The sequence below is a fragment of the Oncorhynchus masou genome, chromosome 30 (genome assembly GCF_036934945.1).
Source record: "Oncorhynchus masou masou isolate Uvic2021 chromosome 30, UVic_Omas_1.1, whole genome shotgun sequence".
Lineage (NCBI taxonomy): Eukaryota > Metazoa > Chordata > Actinopteri > Salmoniformes > Salmonidae > Oncorhynchus > Oncorhynchus masou.
In genome coordinates this window covers 33,088,449-33,105,607 of record NC_088241.1, presented here as the reverse complement: position 1 = coordinate 33,105,607, position 17,159 = coordinate 33,088,449, and the positions used below count along the sequence as shown (strand labels likewise).

General features: G+C 44.3%; 1 protein-coding gene across 4 annotated transcripts in view; it reads left to right on the top strand.

The window, feature by feature from the left end:
* The window catches only part of LOC135522547 (anion exchange protein 2-like), a 112,131-nt gene extending 98,933 nt beyond the window's left edge, over positions 1–13,198 (top strand). For 3 of the 4 annotated variants that reach the window (XM_064948910.1, XM_064948909.1, XM_064948911.1), the window contains 8 exons: positions 3,278–3,472; positions 3,964–4,200; positions 4,554–4,643; positions 4,845–5,011; positions 5,256–5,509; positions 5,802–5,971; positions 7,360–7,533; positions 8,959–13,198. In XM_064948910.1, coding sequence (XP_064804982.1) covers positions 3,278–3,472; positions 3,964–4,200; positions 4,554–4,643; positions 4,845–5,011; positions 5,256–5,509; positions 5,802–5,971; positions 7,360–7,533; positions 8,959–9,039 — 1,368 coding nt within the window. In that variant the 3' untranslated portion in view covers positions 9,040–13,198. Of the gene's footprint in view, positions 1–3,277; positions 3,473–3,963; positions 4,201–4,553; positions 4,644–4,844; positions 5,012–5,255; positions 5,510–5,801; positions 5,972–7,359; positions 7,550–8,958 lie in introns of all 4 variants that reach the window. The other variant, XM_064948913.1, reaches the window with a different exon arrangement.
* Positions 13,199–17,159: the final 3,961 nt, after the last annotated feature.

Genomic DNA, 17,159 nt, shown 5'->3' with positions numbered 1-17,159 from the left:
TCCAACATATTTATGTGAGGAGACCAAAGCGCAGCGTGATGTGAATACATATTTTAATGAAAAGACGGAAAAACACGAAGTACACTAAACAAACAGAATAACAAGACGAACGTGACCGCTAACATGAGTGCTATCATGCAACATAACATAGACAATAACCCACCAACCACAATACAAAACAGGCTACCTAAATATGGTTCCCAATCAGAGACGACGACAAACACCTGCCACTGATTGAGAACCATATCAGGCCAAAACACATAGAAACAGACTAACTAGACATGCAACATAGAATGCCCACTCATATCACACCCTGACCAAACAAAACATAGAAACAAACAACTCAAATAATGGTCAGAGTGTGACAGTACCCCCCCTGAGGTGCGGACTCCGGACGCAAAACCTAAACCTTTAGGGGAGGGTCTGGGTGGGCATCTGGTCGCGGTGGTGGCTCTGGTGGGTCCTGGCTGGCTGACGGCTCTGGCGGTTCCTTGCTGGCTGACGGCTCTGGCGGCTCCTGGCTGGCTGACGGCTCTGGTGGCTCCTGGCTGGCTGACGGCTCTGACGGCTCCTGGCTGGCTTGACGGCTCCTGGCTGGCTTGACGGCTCCTGGCTGGCTTGACGGCTCCTGGCTGGCTTAGCGGCTCCTGGCTGGCTTGACGGCTCCTGGCTGGCTTGGCGGCTCCTGGCTGGCTTGGCGGCTCCTGGCTGGCTTGACGGCTCCTGGCTGGCTTGACGGCTCCTGGCTGGCGGCTCCTGGCTGGCTTGACGGCTCCTGGCTGGCTGGCGGCTCCTGGCTGGCTTGACGGCTCCTGGCTGGCTTGACGGCTCCTGGCGGCTCCTGGCTGGCTTGACGGCTCCTGGCGGCTCCTGGCTGGCTTGACGGCTCTGGCGGCTCCTGGCTGGCTTGACGGCTCTGGCGGCTCCTGGCTGGCTGGCGGCTCCTGGCTGGCTTGACGGCTCTGGCGGCTCCTGGCTGGCTTGGCGGCTCCTGGCTGGTTTGACGGCTCTGGCGGCTCCTGGCTGGCTGGCGGCTCCTGGCTGGCTGACGGCTCTGGCGGCTCCTGGCTGGCTTGGCGGCTCCTGGCTGGCTTGGCGGCTCCTGGCTGGCTGGCTTGGCGGCTCCTGGCTGGCTTGGCGGCTCTGGCAGCTCCTGGCTGGCTTGACGGCTCTGGCGGCTCCTGGCTGGCTTGGCGGCTCCTGGCTGGCTTGGCGGCTCCTGGCTGGCTTGGCGGCTCCTGGCTGGCTTGGCGGCTCCTGGCTGGCTTGGCGGCTCCTGGCTGGCTTGGCGGCTCCTGGCTGGCTTGGCGGCTCCTGGCTGGCTGGCGGCTCCTGGCTGGCTTGACGGCTCTGGCGGCTCCTGGCTGGCTTGACGGCTCCTGGCGGCTCCTGGCTGGCTTGACGGCTCCTGGCGGCTCCTGGCTGGCTTGACGGCTCTGGCGGCTCCTGGCTGGCTGACGGCTCTGGCGGCTCCTGGCTGGCTTGACGGCTCTGGATGGCTTGACGGCTCTGGCGGCTCCTGGCTGGCTTGGCGGCTCCTGGCTGGCTTGGCGGCTCCTGGCTGGCTTGGCGGCTCCTGGCTTGCTGACGGCTCTGGCGGCTCCTGGCTGGCTGACGGCTCTTGCGGCTCCTGGCTGGCTTGACGGCTCTTGCGGCTCCTGGCTGGCTTGACGGCTCTTGCGGCTCCTGGCTGGCTTGACGGCTCTTGCGGCTCCTGGCTGGCTTGACGGCTCTTGCGGCTCCTGGCTGGCTTGTCGGCTCTTGCGGCTCCTGGCTGGCTTGTCGGCTCTTGCGGCTCCTGGCTGGCTTGACGGCTCTTGCGGCTCCTGGCTGGCTTGACGGCTCTTGCGGCTCCTGGCTGGCTTGACGGCTCTGGCGGCTCCTGGCTGGCTTGACGGCTCTGGCGGCTCCTGGCTGGCTTGACGGCTCTGGAATGTACCGCACCGAGCTGTACCGCACCGAGCACTGGGGAGACTGTGCGCTCCACCGCATAACATGGTGCCTGCCCGGTTCCTCTCTCTCTCCAGTAAGCACAGGAAGTTGGCGCAGGTCTCCTTCCTGGCATCGCCACACTCCCTGTGTGGAATCTCCTAAGTCCATGAGTCCTGCATTCTTTGCCGCTGCTGCTGCTGGCCATTACCACACTGCTTGGTCCATTGTTGGTGGGTTATTCTGTCACGATCGTCATAAAGAGGAGACCAAAGCGCAGCGTGGTGTAAATGCATGAATTGATGAAAAAAACACGAAGTACACTAAAACAAACTAACTAACCAGACGAACGTGACCGCTATTGAAACTGAGTGCTAACATGCAACATAACATAGACAATAACCCACGAAATACCCAAAGACGATGGCTGCCTGAATATGGTTCCCAATCAGAGACAACGATAAACAGCTGCCTCTGAGAACCAATCTAGGCAACCATAGACATACATAAACACCTAGATGGTAAACAACCCCATAAACCTATAAAACCCCTAGACAGTACAAAAACACATATCACCCATGTCGCACCCTGACCTAACCAAAATATATAAAGAAAACAAAGAATACTCAGGTCAGGGCATGACACTTTGCCTATTCCGCTTTGATTTAGAAGATACTGTTGCACAAACAACATGCTGATTTAAGCCTCCACCAATACTGGTATCAGGCTGTATTAGCTAGCTACGTTTGTGTTGACTCAGCTGGATAGCTGAGTCAGCAAAAGTACTAACTATCGATTAGCATTAGTGGCTAACACGATTTAGCTTAACTTGCTAAGAAAATAGAGTCGCTGTTTGCAGACGTCAGAAACACAAACTAATGTTGTAATTATAGAAGCTTGTGGATTTATATTAAGATCAAAGTGGAAACAGCATTGTTGTCATCAACATTGTTGCATGTGCAGACTGAACAAAAGTGTCTCGTGGTCAAGCAACAACAAATGCGCTCCTTGAGTGACAGGATGGGACTAGGTCTGTGTGGAAAGCAGCATGGAGAAAGTGGAGAGGGATAAACTAAAATTGGACGTTACACACCGCGTATCACGTTTAACAAACTAAACATTCAAATACCGTTATAGAAGGTAAAGAAAACCCCAAACCCGGCCATGCATCAATACCGGCATATTAAAATACGGTATACCGCCCAGCCCTACATAAGACTCCCTTTTGTATTTTCCTGCTGTTGAAGTTGACCTGTATGCGTGGCCACTCTTCCATCAGTGTCAGAACTCGATACTCAGTTCTGTCTTAATTTCTTCCTTACCATTCTCTCTCTGTGTGTGTCCATAGTTCTGTAAGGGGAACGGGATAGAGTACCTGACGGGCCGGGTGTGGATCGGCTTCTGGCTCATCATCATCGTGGTGACGACAGTGGCCTTGGAAGGTAGCTTCCTGGTCCGCTTTGTCTCACGCTTCACCCAGGAGATCTTCTCCTTCCTCATCTCGCTCATCTTCATCTTCGAGACCTTCTCCAAGATAGGCAAGGTACTGTACACTTGACACTCTGTTAACTATAGTATTGAAATTGAAAGAAATGATTTAGTGCCCTTGTAAGTGCTAAAAGCACTTTACGTTGTAGAGAGGGGATCCAATCTGACTACTGATAATAAATGGAACTGACTTTAGATTGGACTGTTCTCAAAACATGGGGTCAAAATGAGTATGTTTTCCTCACGGGTACACTCTTAAGAAAATCTTTTGTGGTTGAGTGGCCCTGATCCGAGAACAAAGTGAAAGGGACAGACAGCCCGACTTTTATCTGGGCTTATGATTTCAGGAATGTTACTATTTTTAGACCTCTGTCGAACACAAGACTTTCAAGGGATTATTTGTGTCTGGATTAATCTGTTTGCTGGGACCTTACAGGTATGTCAATTTTAATCCCTCTGAAGCCGTGTTGAAGTGATCTCAGTGAGGTGTGTGTGTGTGAAGCGGTGCTTTAATGTGAACCCTTTTTTTCCTGTGTTGCCGGGCAGATTTTCATGGAGCACCCACTGCAGCGCTGTTACCTTGACAACAGCACGGCGGAGAACGCAACGATGGAGAATAGCACCCTGGAGCTATTGCTTGGCAACAGCACTATTTCGGTGGTGTCGGTGAAGGTCCTAGGGGAACCCAACACAGCACTGCTCTCCCTTGTACTCATGTCTGGAACCTTCTTCATTGCATTCTACCTGCGCAAGTTCAAAAACAGTGCCTTCTTCCCTGGCAAGGTAAGACACTGGTACACTTTATGAGGTGAAGGGGCTCAATTCATCCTCACTCTAAGCACAATAGGGTTATCAGGGTGTATTTCAATTCAATACAAACTTAAAGGGATAATTTTGGATTTTGGCAATGAGGCCCTTTTATCTACTTCACCAGAGTCAGATGAACTCGTGGATAACATTTTTATGTCTGTGTCCAGTATGAAGGAATTTGAGGTAGTTTCGCAAACCAATGCTAACTAGCCTCATTGCCAGACTTATTGTAGTTTATTGTATAATCACAAAACTTCACTCCCCAGTGTCCCATCATGGGCTGTGTGTTATGCATTGCCTACACCTAACTATTTTGTGTTGTTCAGCTCCGTAGGATTATTGGAGATTTCGGGGTCCCCATAGCCATCCTCATCATGGTCCTAGTGGACTACAGTATACGTGACACTTACACACAGGTGAGTAGTACTGCAATTAAAATAATTCCAAAGCCCTTTGGAACATCTTGTTTGTTTGTTCATTGTATTGTCTAGATTAATAAGCTTAACTACTGTTTTACTGAGAAATTATAAAGAACTAGTTACTTTGAAGACATATTAGTGCATGTTATGTCATCACCCTCTAAAACACATCACTTCCCTGACCCTGACCTTGTGTAGAAACTGAGCGTGCCCAGTGGCTTCTCTGTGACCAGTCCTGAGAAGCGTGGCTGGGTGATCAATCCCCTAGGCATGTACACCCCGTTCCCCATCTGGATGATGTTTGGCAGTGTGCTGCCCGCCCTGCTGGTCTTCATCCTCATCTTCATGGAGACACAGATCACCACGTGAGACACACTGTCACACTACAGTACCCAGCACCCCTGTGTTTCATCATGAGCTCCCCCTTAGTAGCAAAATGAATTGTGTGAATGGATACGAACTGCGGGAAATACTGGAAATAATGGAAGACATTACATTATATACTGCCAATGTTTTTATCCTGGCAAGTTGATTTACTCATTCTCAACTTCTCATCTGCCTTTCTTTCTTCCATTCCTCTCTTACTACCTGTCTTCCTCCCTAACTCAGTCTGATAGTGAGTAAAAAGGAGCGGATGCTGGTGAAGGGTTCTGGCTTCCACCTGGACCTGCTGGTGATCGTAGTGCTGGGAGGCACCTCTGCCCTGTTCGGCCTGCCCTGGATGGCCGCTGCCACTGTGCGCTCCGTAACGCACGCCAACGCCCTCACCGTCATGAGTAAGGCGGTCGCCCCCGGCGACAAGCCCCGCATCCAGGAGGTCAAGGAGCAGCGGGTTACAGGGTTGCTGGTGGCCATCTTAGTAGGTGAGTGTCTGTTGGATAGATGTCGAATAGACTAGACTGGAAGATGTTTGGTGCTTCTCAAAAGTTTACTGTAGCTTCCTCCACTTGACTCCTTCCCTTCTTCTGCAGTGATCTGAAGACACAGGATAAAAATAAAACATATAAGGGAAATATGTGACTTTGCTTATGGTGACTTTGCTTTAACCTGTGTAGTTATTTCACCTCTGACTACTAGAAGAGGAAACTATTAGAGTATTGAGACGCAGTCATGTTTGCAGTAATATCTCTTAACTCTTCCTCCCTCGTCTTCCAGGCCTTTCCATTGTGATCGGAGACCTGCTGCGTCAGATCCCCATCGCAGTGCTGTTTGGCATCTTCCTCTACATGGGCGTGATGTCACTCAATGGAATCCAGTTCACCGAGCGCCTAATGTTACTGCTGATGCCTCCCAAGTACCACCCAGACCACACCTACGTCCGCAAGGTGACCACAGCTCAGAGTCACGCAGTGGCTCTGGTTCCCTAATCCGTCGAATAGATAGCTTGGTCCCAGATCAGTTTGTGCTCTAATGAAAACTCCTATGGTCAAAAATGACAGTAGGAGTTGTCAAAACATCACAAACAGATATGGGACAGGGCTATCAAATAGAGCCTTTCCTGTATAATCCACTATATCAGGGATGGGAAACTTTGATGGGGGTGGGAGCCACAAAAAAAATCTGAATTTATCATGAGACGCAGTGGCTCATGGGTCTGGATGTGGGTCTGCATACCCACATCCATAACCACACATGCTGTCAGAGCCAGCCCTAGCCAAAATGTTTTTGGGGGGCCCACCATCTTGCGAGCAAACATTTTTAGCTACCCCCCACCCTCCCCTTAAAAGCAGAGGGGGGGAATACATTTCAGAGTTCAGTTCATGTAAGAGTTCAGTTCAGAGTTCAGTTCTACACATTTTGCCATATAGTAGAGAGATATTTCACATTTTTTAACTTATTTCCTGCAATTCTACACATTTTGCCCTGATTTAAGCCATGTTAATATGATATCTGATTGTGAGTAAATTACAAAATCAATGGGGGCCCCTGAGCAAATGCCCGATTTGGTAAATAAACCATGATTACTACAAGTTTAGAGAGCTGGCTAGACTAACTTACCAATACAAAAATAGCTGATATGGGCTAAATGACTGACTAAGTGACTGACGTAAGATTATTATAATACATTTTTTCGGGAAATTGATCCATGGGCTTACAAAAGGGGGGCCACCGCCAGGTGCCCATCGCTGCACTATATAAACTCATAGAGGCTATTTTCCTCAAGTGGGTACCAGAGTGTGTATACATATACTGAGTATACAAACATTAGGAACACCTGCTCTTTCTATGACATAGACTGACCAGGTGAAAGCTATGAGGGGAGGAGACAGGTTAAAAAGAAGGATTTTTAAGCCTTGAGACAATTGAGACATCGATTGAGGGTGAATGGGCAAGACAAAATATTTAAGTGCCTTTCAACGGGGTATGGTAGTAGGTGCCAGGCGCACAGGTTTGAGTGTGTCAAGAACTGCAGCTCTACTGGGTTTTTCACGCTCAACAGTTTCCTGTGTGTATCAAGAATGGTCCACCATCCAAAGGACATCCAGCCAACTTTACTCAACTGTGGGAAGCATCGGAGTCAACATGGGCCAGCATCCCTTCGGAATGCTTTCAATACCTTGTAGAGTCCATGCTCCAACGAATTGAGGCTGTTCTGAGGGCAAAAGGGTGTGCAACTCAATATTAGGAATTACATACTCATGATTTTCATTGTCCCCTTTCGAATGTATTACGGTAATCCACTTTCTTAACTGATAGTAACTCTGTCCCCCAGGTGAAAACGCTGCGGATGCACCTGTACACACTGATCCAGCTGGTGTGTCTGGCGGCGCTGTGGGCCGTCATGTCAACCGTGGCCTCTCTGGCTTTCCCTTTCGTCCTCATCCTCACCGTACCCGTCAAGATGTTCCTGTTGTCGCGCATCTTCACCACCCGTGAGATGCAGTGTGTAAGTTGGCCCAGAGGTGCGCACTAGGCCCATACACTAGCTTTAGGGCCTTTCACTAGGATTCACCCTATGAGCCCTGGTCAAACGTAGTGCGGGGAGTACGGTGCCGTTTGAGATGTATCCCCTTTCTCTCCCCCGAGGATGTTTCAGGACAGGTCCTCATAGTACTTATGGAGTTTGTTTTTTTACAACCAAATCTCTATTTTTGATGTAAATGGCATGTTATAGAAAGGTCCAGACACCTTTTTTGTGATTTCACCAAACACCTATATGGGGTTCCTGAAAAAACATGAACAAAGGCTCCAAAAACACCCAAATACGTCCTTTTAGATACGCCAACGCTCTTAGTATAGTGATGCAGGTCTTTAGATGTGCACATGAAATTGTCATTCCTAACTTTATCTGCAACATTATATTCCCTTTTTGTGCGCCTCAAGACGTTTCCCTTATCCAGCTGTTCGATTCTCCACGTAGCCTGCTGCTTCAGGTAACTGCCAAAATTAAGGGAACACCAACATAGTGTCTTAGTAGGGTGTTGGGCCACCACTAGCTGCCAGAACAACTTCAATGCGCTTTGGCATAGATTCAACAAGTGTCTGGAACTTCCTGTGTGGAAGCACAGGCTTTTAATATATTTTGTATCCCCCATTTACTCAAGTGTTTCCTTTTATTTTAGCAGTCACCTCTCCGTCCATTGTACAGGTATCGTTCGAGTCGCAACAAAATGGAGTAGAGTTCTGACTAAAGTTCGGAATGACACAGTTTCATGTGTACAAGACCTGCATCACTATACCGGGAAGTTTTCTGTTTCTAAAATAACGTATTTGGTTTGTTTTTTTTGCCTTTGTTCATGTTTTTTTCAGAGCTCCCGTATACTGCACAGTAAGGATGAGGAAGTGATTCGTTGTTTGGGGGTATGTTTCTCAAAATAGGTGTCTATAATATGCCATTTGCATCAAAAATGTTGATTTAGTTAAAATACTTATCCTTATCATGACTGTCTGCTCTGCTTTTTCTTCTTCAGTGGTTTTTAGCACTGGGTTGACGTAATGTACTTTGTGAAAAAGAACCCTGTAAAAAGCGCAGTACACATGAAATTTGATTGACGAAAGACATATCTGTCTACCCAATTTAAAACAGTCAATCATAGTTACATTTGAGTAATTTAGCGGACGTTCTTATACAGAGCACTTTACTATTAGTGCATTCATCTTAAGATAGCTAGGTGAGATGACAACGTCACAATCCTATCAAGTACGTTTTCTCTCAACAAAGTATTTATCAGCAAAGTCCGTGGCAGTAGGATAAGTGGCATTTCTGGAGGGAGGGGGCGGCGCCGTAAGTGTTGTTTAAGGTACTCGTCAGAGGTGAGGTTAATGGTACAGCTACTGCCTTGCTCTAACAGTCTGCTCTCCTCTCTCATAGCTGGATGCTGATGACGCAGAGCCCGTCTTTGACGAGAGAGAGGTCCATGATGAATACTCAGAGATGCACATGCCTGTGTGACCCACACCATCATATACCTACCAACCACTGTATTCTTCTCTGTGTCCACACCATTCTGCCAATCAATCAACCAGCCAATGAAATGCCTGCCCAAAGGATCCACCAGCAAAGACCCTATTATTTTTTTATATATATATATATATATATAATTGACAGATCCTCTGACCATCATTGAGCACTGTTGGTACTGGTTTCCATTGCTTTAACCACACCTGACCAAAGGGTAAAGATGTCGCATGCAGGCTTTGGTCTTCTGAGACCCAGCTCTGTCATGGAGGGGTTTAAGATCACTCATAACCCCCTGTCAATCTCATTCACTGGGACAGAGTTCAATTGGGTGACATAAGTAGATTCAACGTTCAGGCGTTCTCATGATGACACACAGCTGGAAATGAGGACACATTATAAGGGGGAACTTCCTGTCCTCTGAAGGGGTTAGATGTCGTAACCTCGTAACCCTTCAGAGAGCACTTTGTGGCATTAGGTATGAATACAGACTGAAAGGTCCAATCGGTTCAGCATATTTATTTTGTTCATCATCCATGTTTTAAAATATTTCAACATATTTGCCTTTTTTGGGGGGGGGGGTTCAGGGGTTCAAATCCAGTTGTGTGTTTATAGATGTGTATTTTCAAGGTTTATTCCAGTGACTGTGTATGGTAGGTAGTTTAGTACACAATTATTCATTTTTCAACCCTGACAGGTTGTGCTGATTCACATTGAATGTGCGGAGGATTATATATGGGATACATTCCTTGAGTCAATATATTTAACCTATTGTGCTTTCACTTTGTATGTTTAGCTCTTTTAGCTCACTAAGCGCCTTATGAAGGACATGATGGCTGGACAGAGAAACCTAATTATGTTGCTTTTGTTTTTAACAGCTGTTCCTTCAAGAGCACCTCTAAGCCCTCTGCACTTTTTAAGGCATAATATTGAATGTTTTATATTTTACTTAGTGTCTATCAAACACTATGCTGTGTATTTTTGTTTAAAAAAAATTAAGATGCCTTAGATTTTTCTCTCCCGGCAATTCCATTAGCTAAAAAGGAAGGCGTGTGATTTTATGTTTCCAAACGATTGCAAAGGGGATACAAACTGCTCCAACCTCAGACTGATATTAAGGTAGTGTTAGCCCGGTGGTTTTACCAATAGTCATTACAACACTGCTCAGCAATCACAGCAGTCTTGTGAAGTCATAATGAAATGAAATGTGCGTATCTATTTTATTGTGTAGTTTATTTGCTTTCATCCATTCATCATCCTCCTCTAGTGTTTATGCTGCCATTGGGGTGGCTAAAGTTTACCAGCAGAGGGAGACGAAATGTAACCAAAGTACACATTGTAGTACCAAATGATTTTAAAGTACTGTACTGAATGTGAAATAACTCCCCAACCGTTTATTTTTCGTTAGCATTTCCGCCATAAAAGCTGAAATGGGATCACATCTCTCAAGTGCTACACAATCTCAAGACCTTTCTGAAGTACTGTCTATATACACTAAACATCGTGTTACTTTCGCCAAGTACAGTAAACTTATTGTAGTATTGTTCTAATAAGGAGCTGTTTAGTTTCACATATTTGGTCATCTAAAGTATATCCTGCTGAATTCCTTTCTTAAAGTTATTGACGTGCATCTATGGGTTTCACCTTCACCTTTTGCATTCTCACTGTGTATGTTAGTGGTCTACCTACCAGCATAAATCTAGTCAGTATTTGGGGGGGAGGCACTAATCTATTTGTATTTTCCTGTGTGTGAGTGGTTTTATTTCTTACCAAATCTCGGCCTTTTAAAACGTTTCAAGTTTGGTCCGAACTATCAAATGTGGGTGTTATCGCACCTGTTATTTGCCACCAGGTTTATGATGTTTCCGAGGTTGGCAAAGTGGTTCAGCGGGTCATAACCATTCTCTCACAACATTCCATATTTGGGGATTGGGTGGGGATTTCAAGTAGTATTAGTGGTTTATTATAAAAATTATCCAAAGTTTTTAGATAGAAGCAAATGCGTTGTCTAAAATTCCTAAATGATACTGTTGACAAAATTTCTGTGTAGGCAACCTCCTTAGTGTCACCCATGCCAGGGTAATCTCTTGTGGAAAGACTACGTAAACATAAATCGTACTGTAGATCTGTCATGATACAACTGGATGTGTGAGATCTGCAGCATTAGTTCCAGTGCTTGGGTTTTTTGTCACTGGTTGTTTGGACAAATCCTGATTTTTGCAGGCGTTAGCATATTTCGGATGGAGCAGGGGCATTTGGCTCATATACTTGCCTGTAACTTGCAAAGAGAAAGGGTAGAGTTCTTTTGTTTTCGGTTCTGATCCTCGTTCTATCTCTTCTCTTAACACTTATGGACCCAGATCTTAATTGAACATCTGACCAATTACGCACGACTTAAGTTCTGGGTTTACTAAGATTGATGCCAGGGGAATGGCTTAAAGCCTTTTTAAAGATGTTGTTTCTAATATATACGGATGTCTGGAGTTGTCTGGAGACCTATGAATATACTTTTTTTACCTGAAATGCAGTCATTGATTGTGAAGACTGGACCTCATGTCTGTCTTTTGTTCTTTATTGCCTCTATTGTTTCTCAAGCAAGGGGGAGGCCGAAGACCTCAATAATCCCCTTCAGACCAACTCCTTAACTTTTTTTTTTATCCTTTAGTGTGTGTACTTTACTGTATTTATACTTGGGATATTGCCTTTCAACAGTAAATGTTCAAAAATGTCTCTTTCTGAGCACCTCAACTAAGCTATACTTGGCTCCATATTCCCACGGTCTATGGCTACAGGCAGCCCAACTCTGAACTTTTGTTCAACTATTGGCAAAAGATCTGATTGGTCAAAAGACCAATAAGTGGAAAAAATATCAGAATCCGGCTGCCGGTGTAAACGCATTCAAAGTCCTTTATTTGTGCCTGAATTTATCTACAGCTGCACGTGAATGTATTTGTGATTGTGACATTTATCACCTGAATCCGTCATAGCCGTCATATATATTTTTTCCAGTATGTCACTCAAGTTCAAATTTGTTTTCACTTTTAGAATGCCCATAGATCAAGGCCTGCAATTCACAACACGTCTCAGAGTAGGAGTGATGATGGGATTTCCATTTTAGATCCTACTTAATAAGATATGAACAGAGGGGATCTAATCCTAGCACTCCTACTCACTCTTCATGAATACAGGTCCTGATCCCTCACATGTATTGCAATGTGACACTATGTGTTGTCTTGAGTGTTTGAAGGGTGTTGTGCAGATGTTTTAAAAGATGTTGCAGTAATTGATGACCATGGACAAAATGGTGGTGTGCAAAATGAGTTGTTTTTATTTTTTATGGAAAACGGTATGGATGGAGGGAATGTGTTCTGTACATGATTGTCAGTGCCCAAGGAAACATTGCTATAATGCAGTTCCATTTTAAAAGAAACACAAAGCATTCTGGGTGTTCATTGCTTATGTTCAGTGTACATACACTACCGGTCAAAAGTTTTAGAACACCTACTCATTCAAGTGATCTTTATTTTCACTATTTTCTACATTGTAGAATAATAGTGAAGACATCAAAACTATGAAGTAACACGTGGAATCATATACTAACCAAAAGTGTTAAGCAAATCAAAAGATTTCTCAAAAAGCCACCCTTTGCCTTGATGACAGCTTTACACACTCTTGGCATTCTCTCAACCAGCTATACCTGGAATGCTTTTCCAACAGTTTTGAAGGGGTTCCCACATGCTGAGCACTTGTTGGCTGCTTTTCCATTCACTCTGTGCTCCGACTCATCCCAAACTATCTCAATTTGGTTGAGGTCGGGGGATTGCGGAGGCCAGGTCATCTGATGCATCACTCTCCTTCTTGGTCAAATAGCCCTTACACAGCCTGGAAGTGTGTTGGGTCATTGTCCTGTTGAAAAACAAATGATAGTCCCACTAAGCCCAAAACAGATGGAATGGTGTATTGCTGCAGAAATTTATTTTGATTTAACACTTTTTTTTTGGTTACTACATGATTCCATATGTGTTATTTCATAGTTTAGTAAAATAATATATTTTAAAAAAACCTTGAATGAGTGGGTGTTCTAAAACTTAGTAGTGTAAATAGTTAAAATATTGATGACCAATAAATAAAGACCAATTTCGATTAAACATCACTGCTGTCGTGTTCTTTAACAATTCAACCAACATATATTATTCATAACAAGATGAGTACAGTTAAAAGTTACAGGATAATACAGAAAATACCTTTTACGATGCATATACATGTTCACTTCATGTATGCTGTGGCTAATACAAAACTATTTGTTATGTTGAAATATAGAAATTGAAACTTCCAGATTCTCAAGTTGAAACCAACTTCCTTCTTGTAACTCGGTCAAAAACAGAGCAATGACCGGGCCTGCACATTATCCTTGATTGCTCAATCCCTCTCCAAAAACACATTTGAGGCTCTTTCCCTTTTGTTTGTCTGAGTTAGTGTTCCTCCCTGAAGTGGAGTGGGTGGTCTTCACACAGAACAATAACCTCAGTCAGGCTGCTCTGCACACACTGGGAGGAAGATGGCTGCTCTACTAATGCTGTTGTTGGTTAGTGCTGGAGTCCTGCTGTCTTCTACTGAGGCTCAGGAAGCTTATAATAAACTCCCCGATAACTACAGGAAAGGAGTGGATCTGGCTCTGCAACAACTCAACTCTCATGCTGGAGTCAAACACCATTTTCTCTTCTTCAAGAGTCTCCTGAAGTCCGACATAGAGGTAAAAACCTTGTGCCGAAAACGGTTTCTATTGCCGGGAGGTTGTTTTTCTGAGGACTGTGGCAAGACTGCGTTTTGTGTAGACCTGGTAAATGTTTATGGTGGTTTAGTCTACTCAATGATATACATTTTCTTCCTCTAGTCTGGATTTGATGTGAGCTACATTTATCACAGCTTCTACCTGAAAGCCACCAAGTGCCCAAAGGGAACGGTTGACTCCACGCAATGCAAGTTCAGGAATGACCGAGTGAGTACCTGGAACTGTCTGAGCACAGTTGAGCTGAATCATCAATAACCTTACGGCTTTCATACAATCCCATAAGTTATACACATCTAACTCTACAGCATGGGATAATAATGTACATATAATGCTGTCATATTGTGTGTATTTCTACAGCCATTGATAGACTGTTCAGTCTGTTACAAAACCTTTGCTGGAGAGATTGAGAAGGATCCAAAACCGTATATCCACTGTGTCCACAAACCAGCACTTACAGAGGTTTGTTGGATTGCTAGTTGTCCCTTCCCCCGACACTAAACTGTTTCAATCACACACCAGTCAAATTCTATAACTAAATATGATTATGAAGAAAGTGTTAGAATTTTCATGAAGAAAATTATACAATTGTCTATAAACTAGTTCCTATAAAGATTAAGGACAATATCACGAGGTGAACTCTTATCTAATTCATAAACAGAACAAATCCCTGCATTACTGTCCATCACATTATTGAGTAAAAGTTGATTTTTAAGACAAATATATATTGTGAATGTTATTAAAGCAGAATATTAACCTGTTTATTTCCCTTTGTGAATTTCAGGATATGATGACAACAAGAGTAGAACACTGTAACACAATGAGTTACCACAGTGGAGCCCCTACTCTCCTGGCTTCAAAATCTTAAAGTGAAAGGGGCCATGTTAGTTCTGTGCCATGACGAAATAATGCTATTGCACAATACATCTGGATTTAGTCTGCAAAGAGAGCCTCATTTTGTCTGTATTCTGTGTTCATTATTCTGTATTCACCTTCATACGATTTCTAATTACTTTAAACACACTTAGGCTTGAGCTCCAAGTGTTCACTTCATGTATGCTACGTACGTGTTTCCTATTCCTCTACCTCTGCAATATCCCAGTTGAATGTGGTACATTTATGTTCAATAAAGTTTTATTCAGAAAAAATGTATTCAAGTCGTTGGTGTTCTCTCTTCCAAATAGCACATACATGATAGGGGAAATTCCTCTAGATGTTACAGCGTCTCCCATTTCTCTATAGGTAGGCCAAGAAAAACAATCATGACAGTTGGTTGATAGCCTGTTTAAGCTTGGACTTGTGATTCCTTAGGCGTGAGCAATATGTGTTTTTGATTCTCGTTAATGTTTATACCGGTGGAAGAAGTGTGTCTATCGTCCATAGGGTGTTACTAACTGAACAATGTAGCACAGACAAGATTGGTTTAATATAAAATGTTATTTCATTCTGAGTTTTAATGTGCAATACATCTAGCACAACTTCTACCTGAAAGCCACCAAGTGTGCCAGGGGAAATGTTAATCCATATGTTGTGTATATTCTAACAGCCACTGATGGACTTTGGAGTTTTGCTACAGAACATTTGCTGGAGAGATTGAGAAACACCCCCAAGCTGTAAATTATTTATTTCTAAATGACAAGTGTTTAAATGTGTTTGAAATGATTACACCGCATGAGACCATGACCTTTCATGTCATGCTATGACGACGACAAGACTAGAGTACTGTCGCAAGATGAGCTACACCAGCGGAGCCTCTACTCTCCGTCACCAAGAGTGAAATACCATAGAATAGATGGTTAATAAGACAGAATTGAAGATGAACTGCATTTACAACCCACTGGTGTTATTTCTAGTTTGTGCCAAGATCACACGTGGGAATTTTCCCGCTCCCAGCATCACAGCCAATCTCAGCGTTTTGAAAATCTGTGTTATTACATCTTTAATTTTGATGACATCAAATTGCTATTTTTAACTACTACAAAATGTACAATTGCTCCGTTTTCACACAGATACTGGTTATGGTGCTGGAGAATTTTTTTGGCCAAGATCACACCCAAAAAAATTCTCCAGCACCATAACCAGTATCTGTGTGAAAACGGCGCAATTGTACATTTTGTAGTAGTTAAAAATAGCAATTTGATGTCATCAAAATTAAAGATGTAATAACACAGATTTTCAAAACGCTGAGATTGGCTGTGATGCTGGGAGCGGGAAAATTCCCACGCCCTGGAAGGAAATGTGTGTTACTTTTAATCCTACTCAATGATGTCAGCCATTATGAATTTAGGGCCTTCTTATCTTTTTAGCCACAGAACATAGAAACGTGCCATTTGCACACACTGGTATGGTGCTGGAGATAATGAACATCAGGTTGAGAAGTGGTAGAATTGCCCTTTAAGTCAATTCTGATAACATTTACACATATTGAATAATAACTTACTAAATGTACATGTATACGTATCTGTATATAGTGTAATATTTAGTATCTCAGCTACACTGAAATTATTTTTTTTAAACGACACAATAATGACCGAAATCTGTTAACTAAGTGGTGAAGCATTACCATATTGATTTCATGCTTCCCTTTGCCAATTGAAACAAACAATTTAAATACTAGGCTAGCTGACTACTGAGAATCAACCTTTTGACTCTGTTGTGTTGTGAGACATTGTTTTCTTGGTAATAGCATATATAGAAGATTTAGAACATATCATTGTTTCAACACTATTCATTGTACACTATTCATTTGAGAAAAGCAATTCTAGTGGTGGTAAGTTACAGTACATAACAGTTGTAATGAAGTCCACATGGCCAGAGACCATGCCCTTGGGGCCCTCTTTGACCCAATGCCAGGGACAGATATTATTGTTACCCCGATCCAGTTCCTAACAAGGACATTGCAAAGATATGCCCTGCCCATACTGCAAAATAAATATTTTAAAAAACATTGCCCTTTGAGTTTGTGCAAGTCACTGCGACTTGGAATTCGGGTGATGAGCAGCCGCAGGAAGATGGCAGTCTCCAGGGATGAGCAGCCGCAGGAAGATGGCAGTCTCCAGGGATGAGCAGCCGCAGGAAGATGGCAGTCTCCAGGGATGAGCAGCCGCAGGAAGATGGCAGTCTCCAGGGATGAGCAGCCGCAGGAAGATGGCAGTCTCCAGGGATGAGCAGCCGCAGGAAGATGGCAGTCTCCAGGGATGAGCATCCGCAGGAAGATGGCAGTCTCCAGGGATGAACAGCCGCAGTAAGATGGCAGTCTCCAGGGATGAGCAGCCGCAGGAAGATGGCAGTCTCCAGGGATGAACAGCCGCAGGAAGATGGCAGT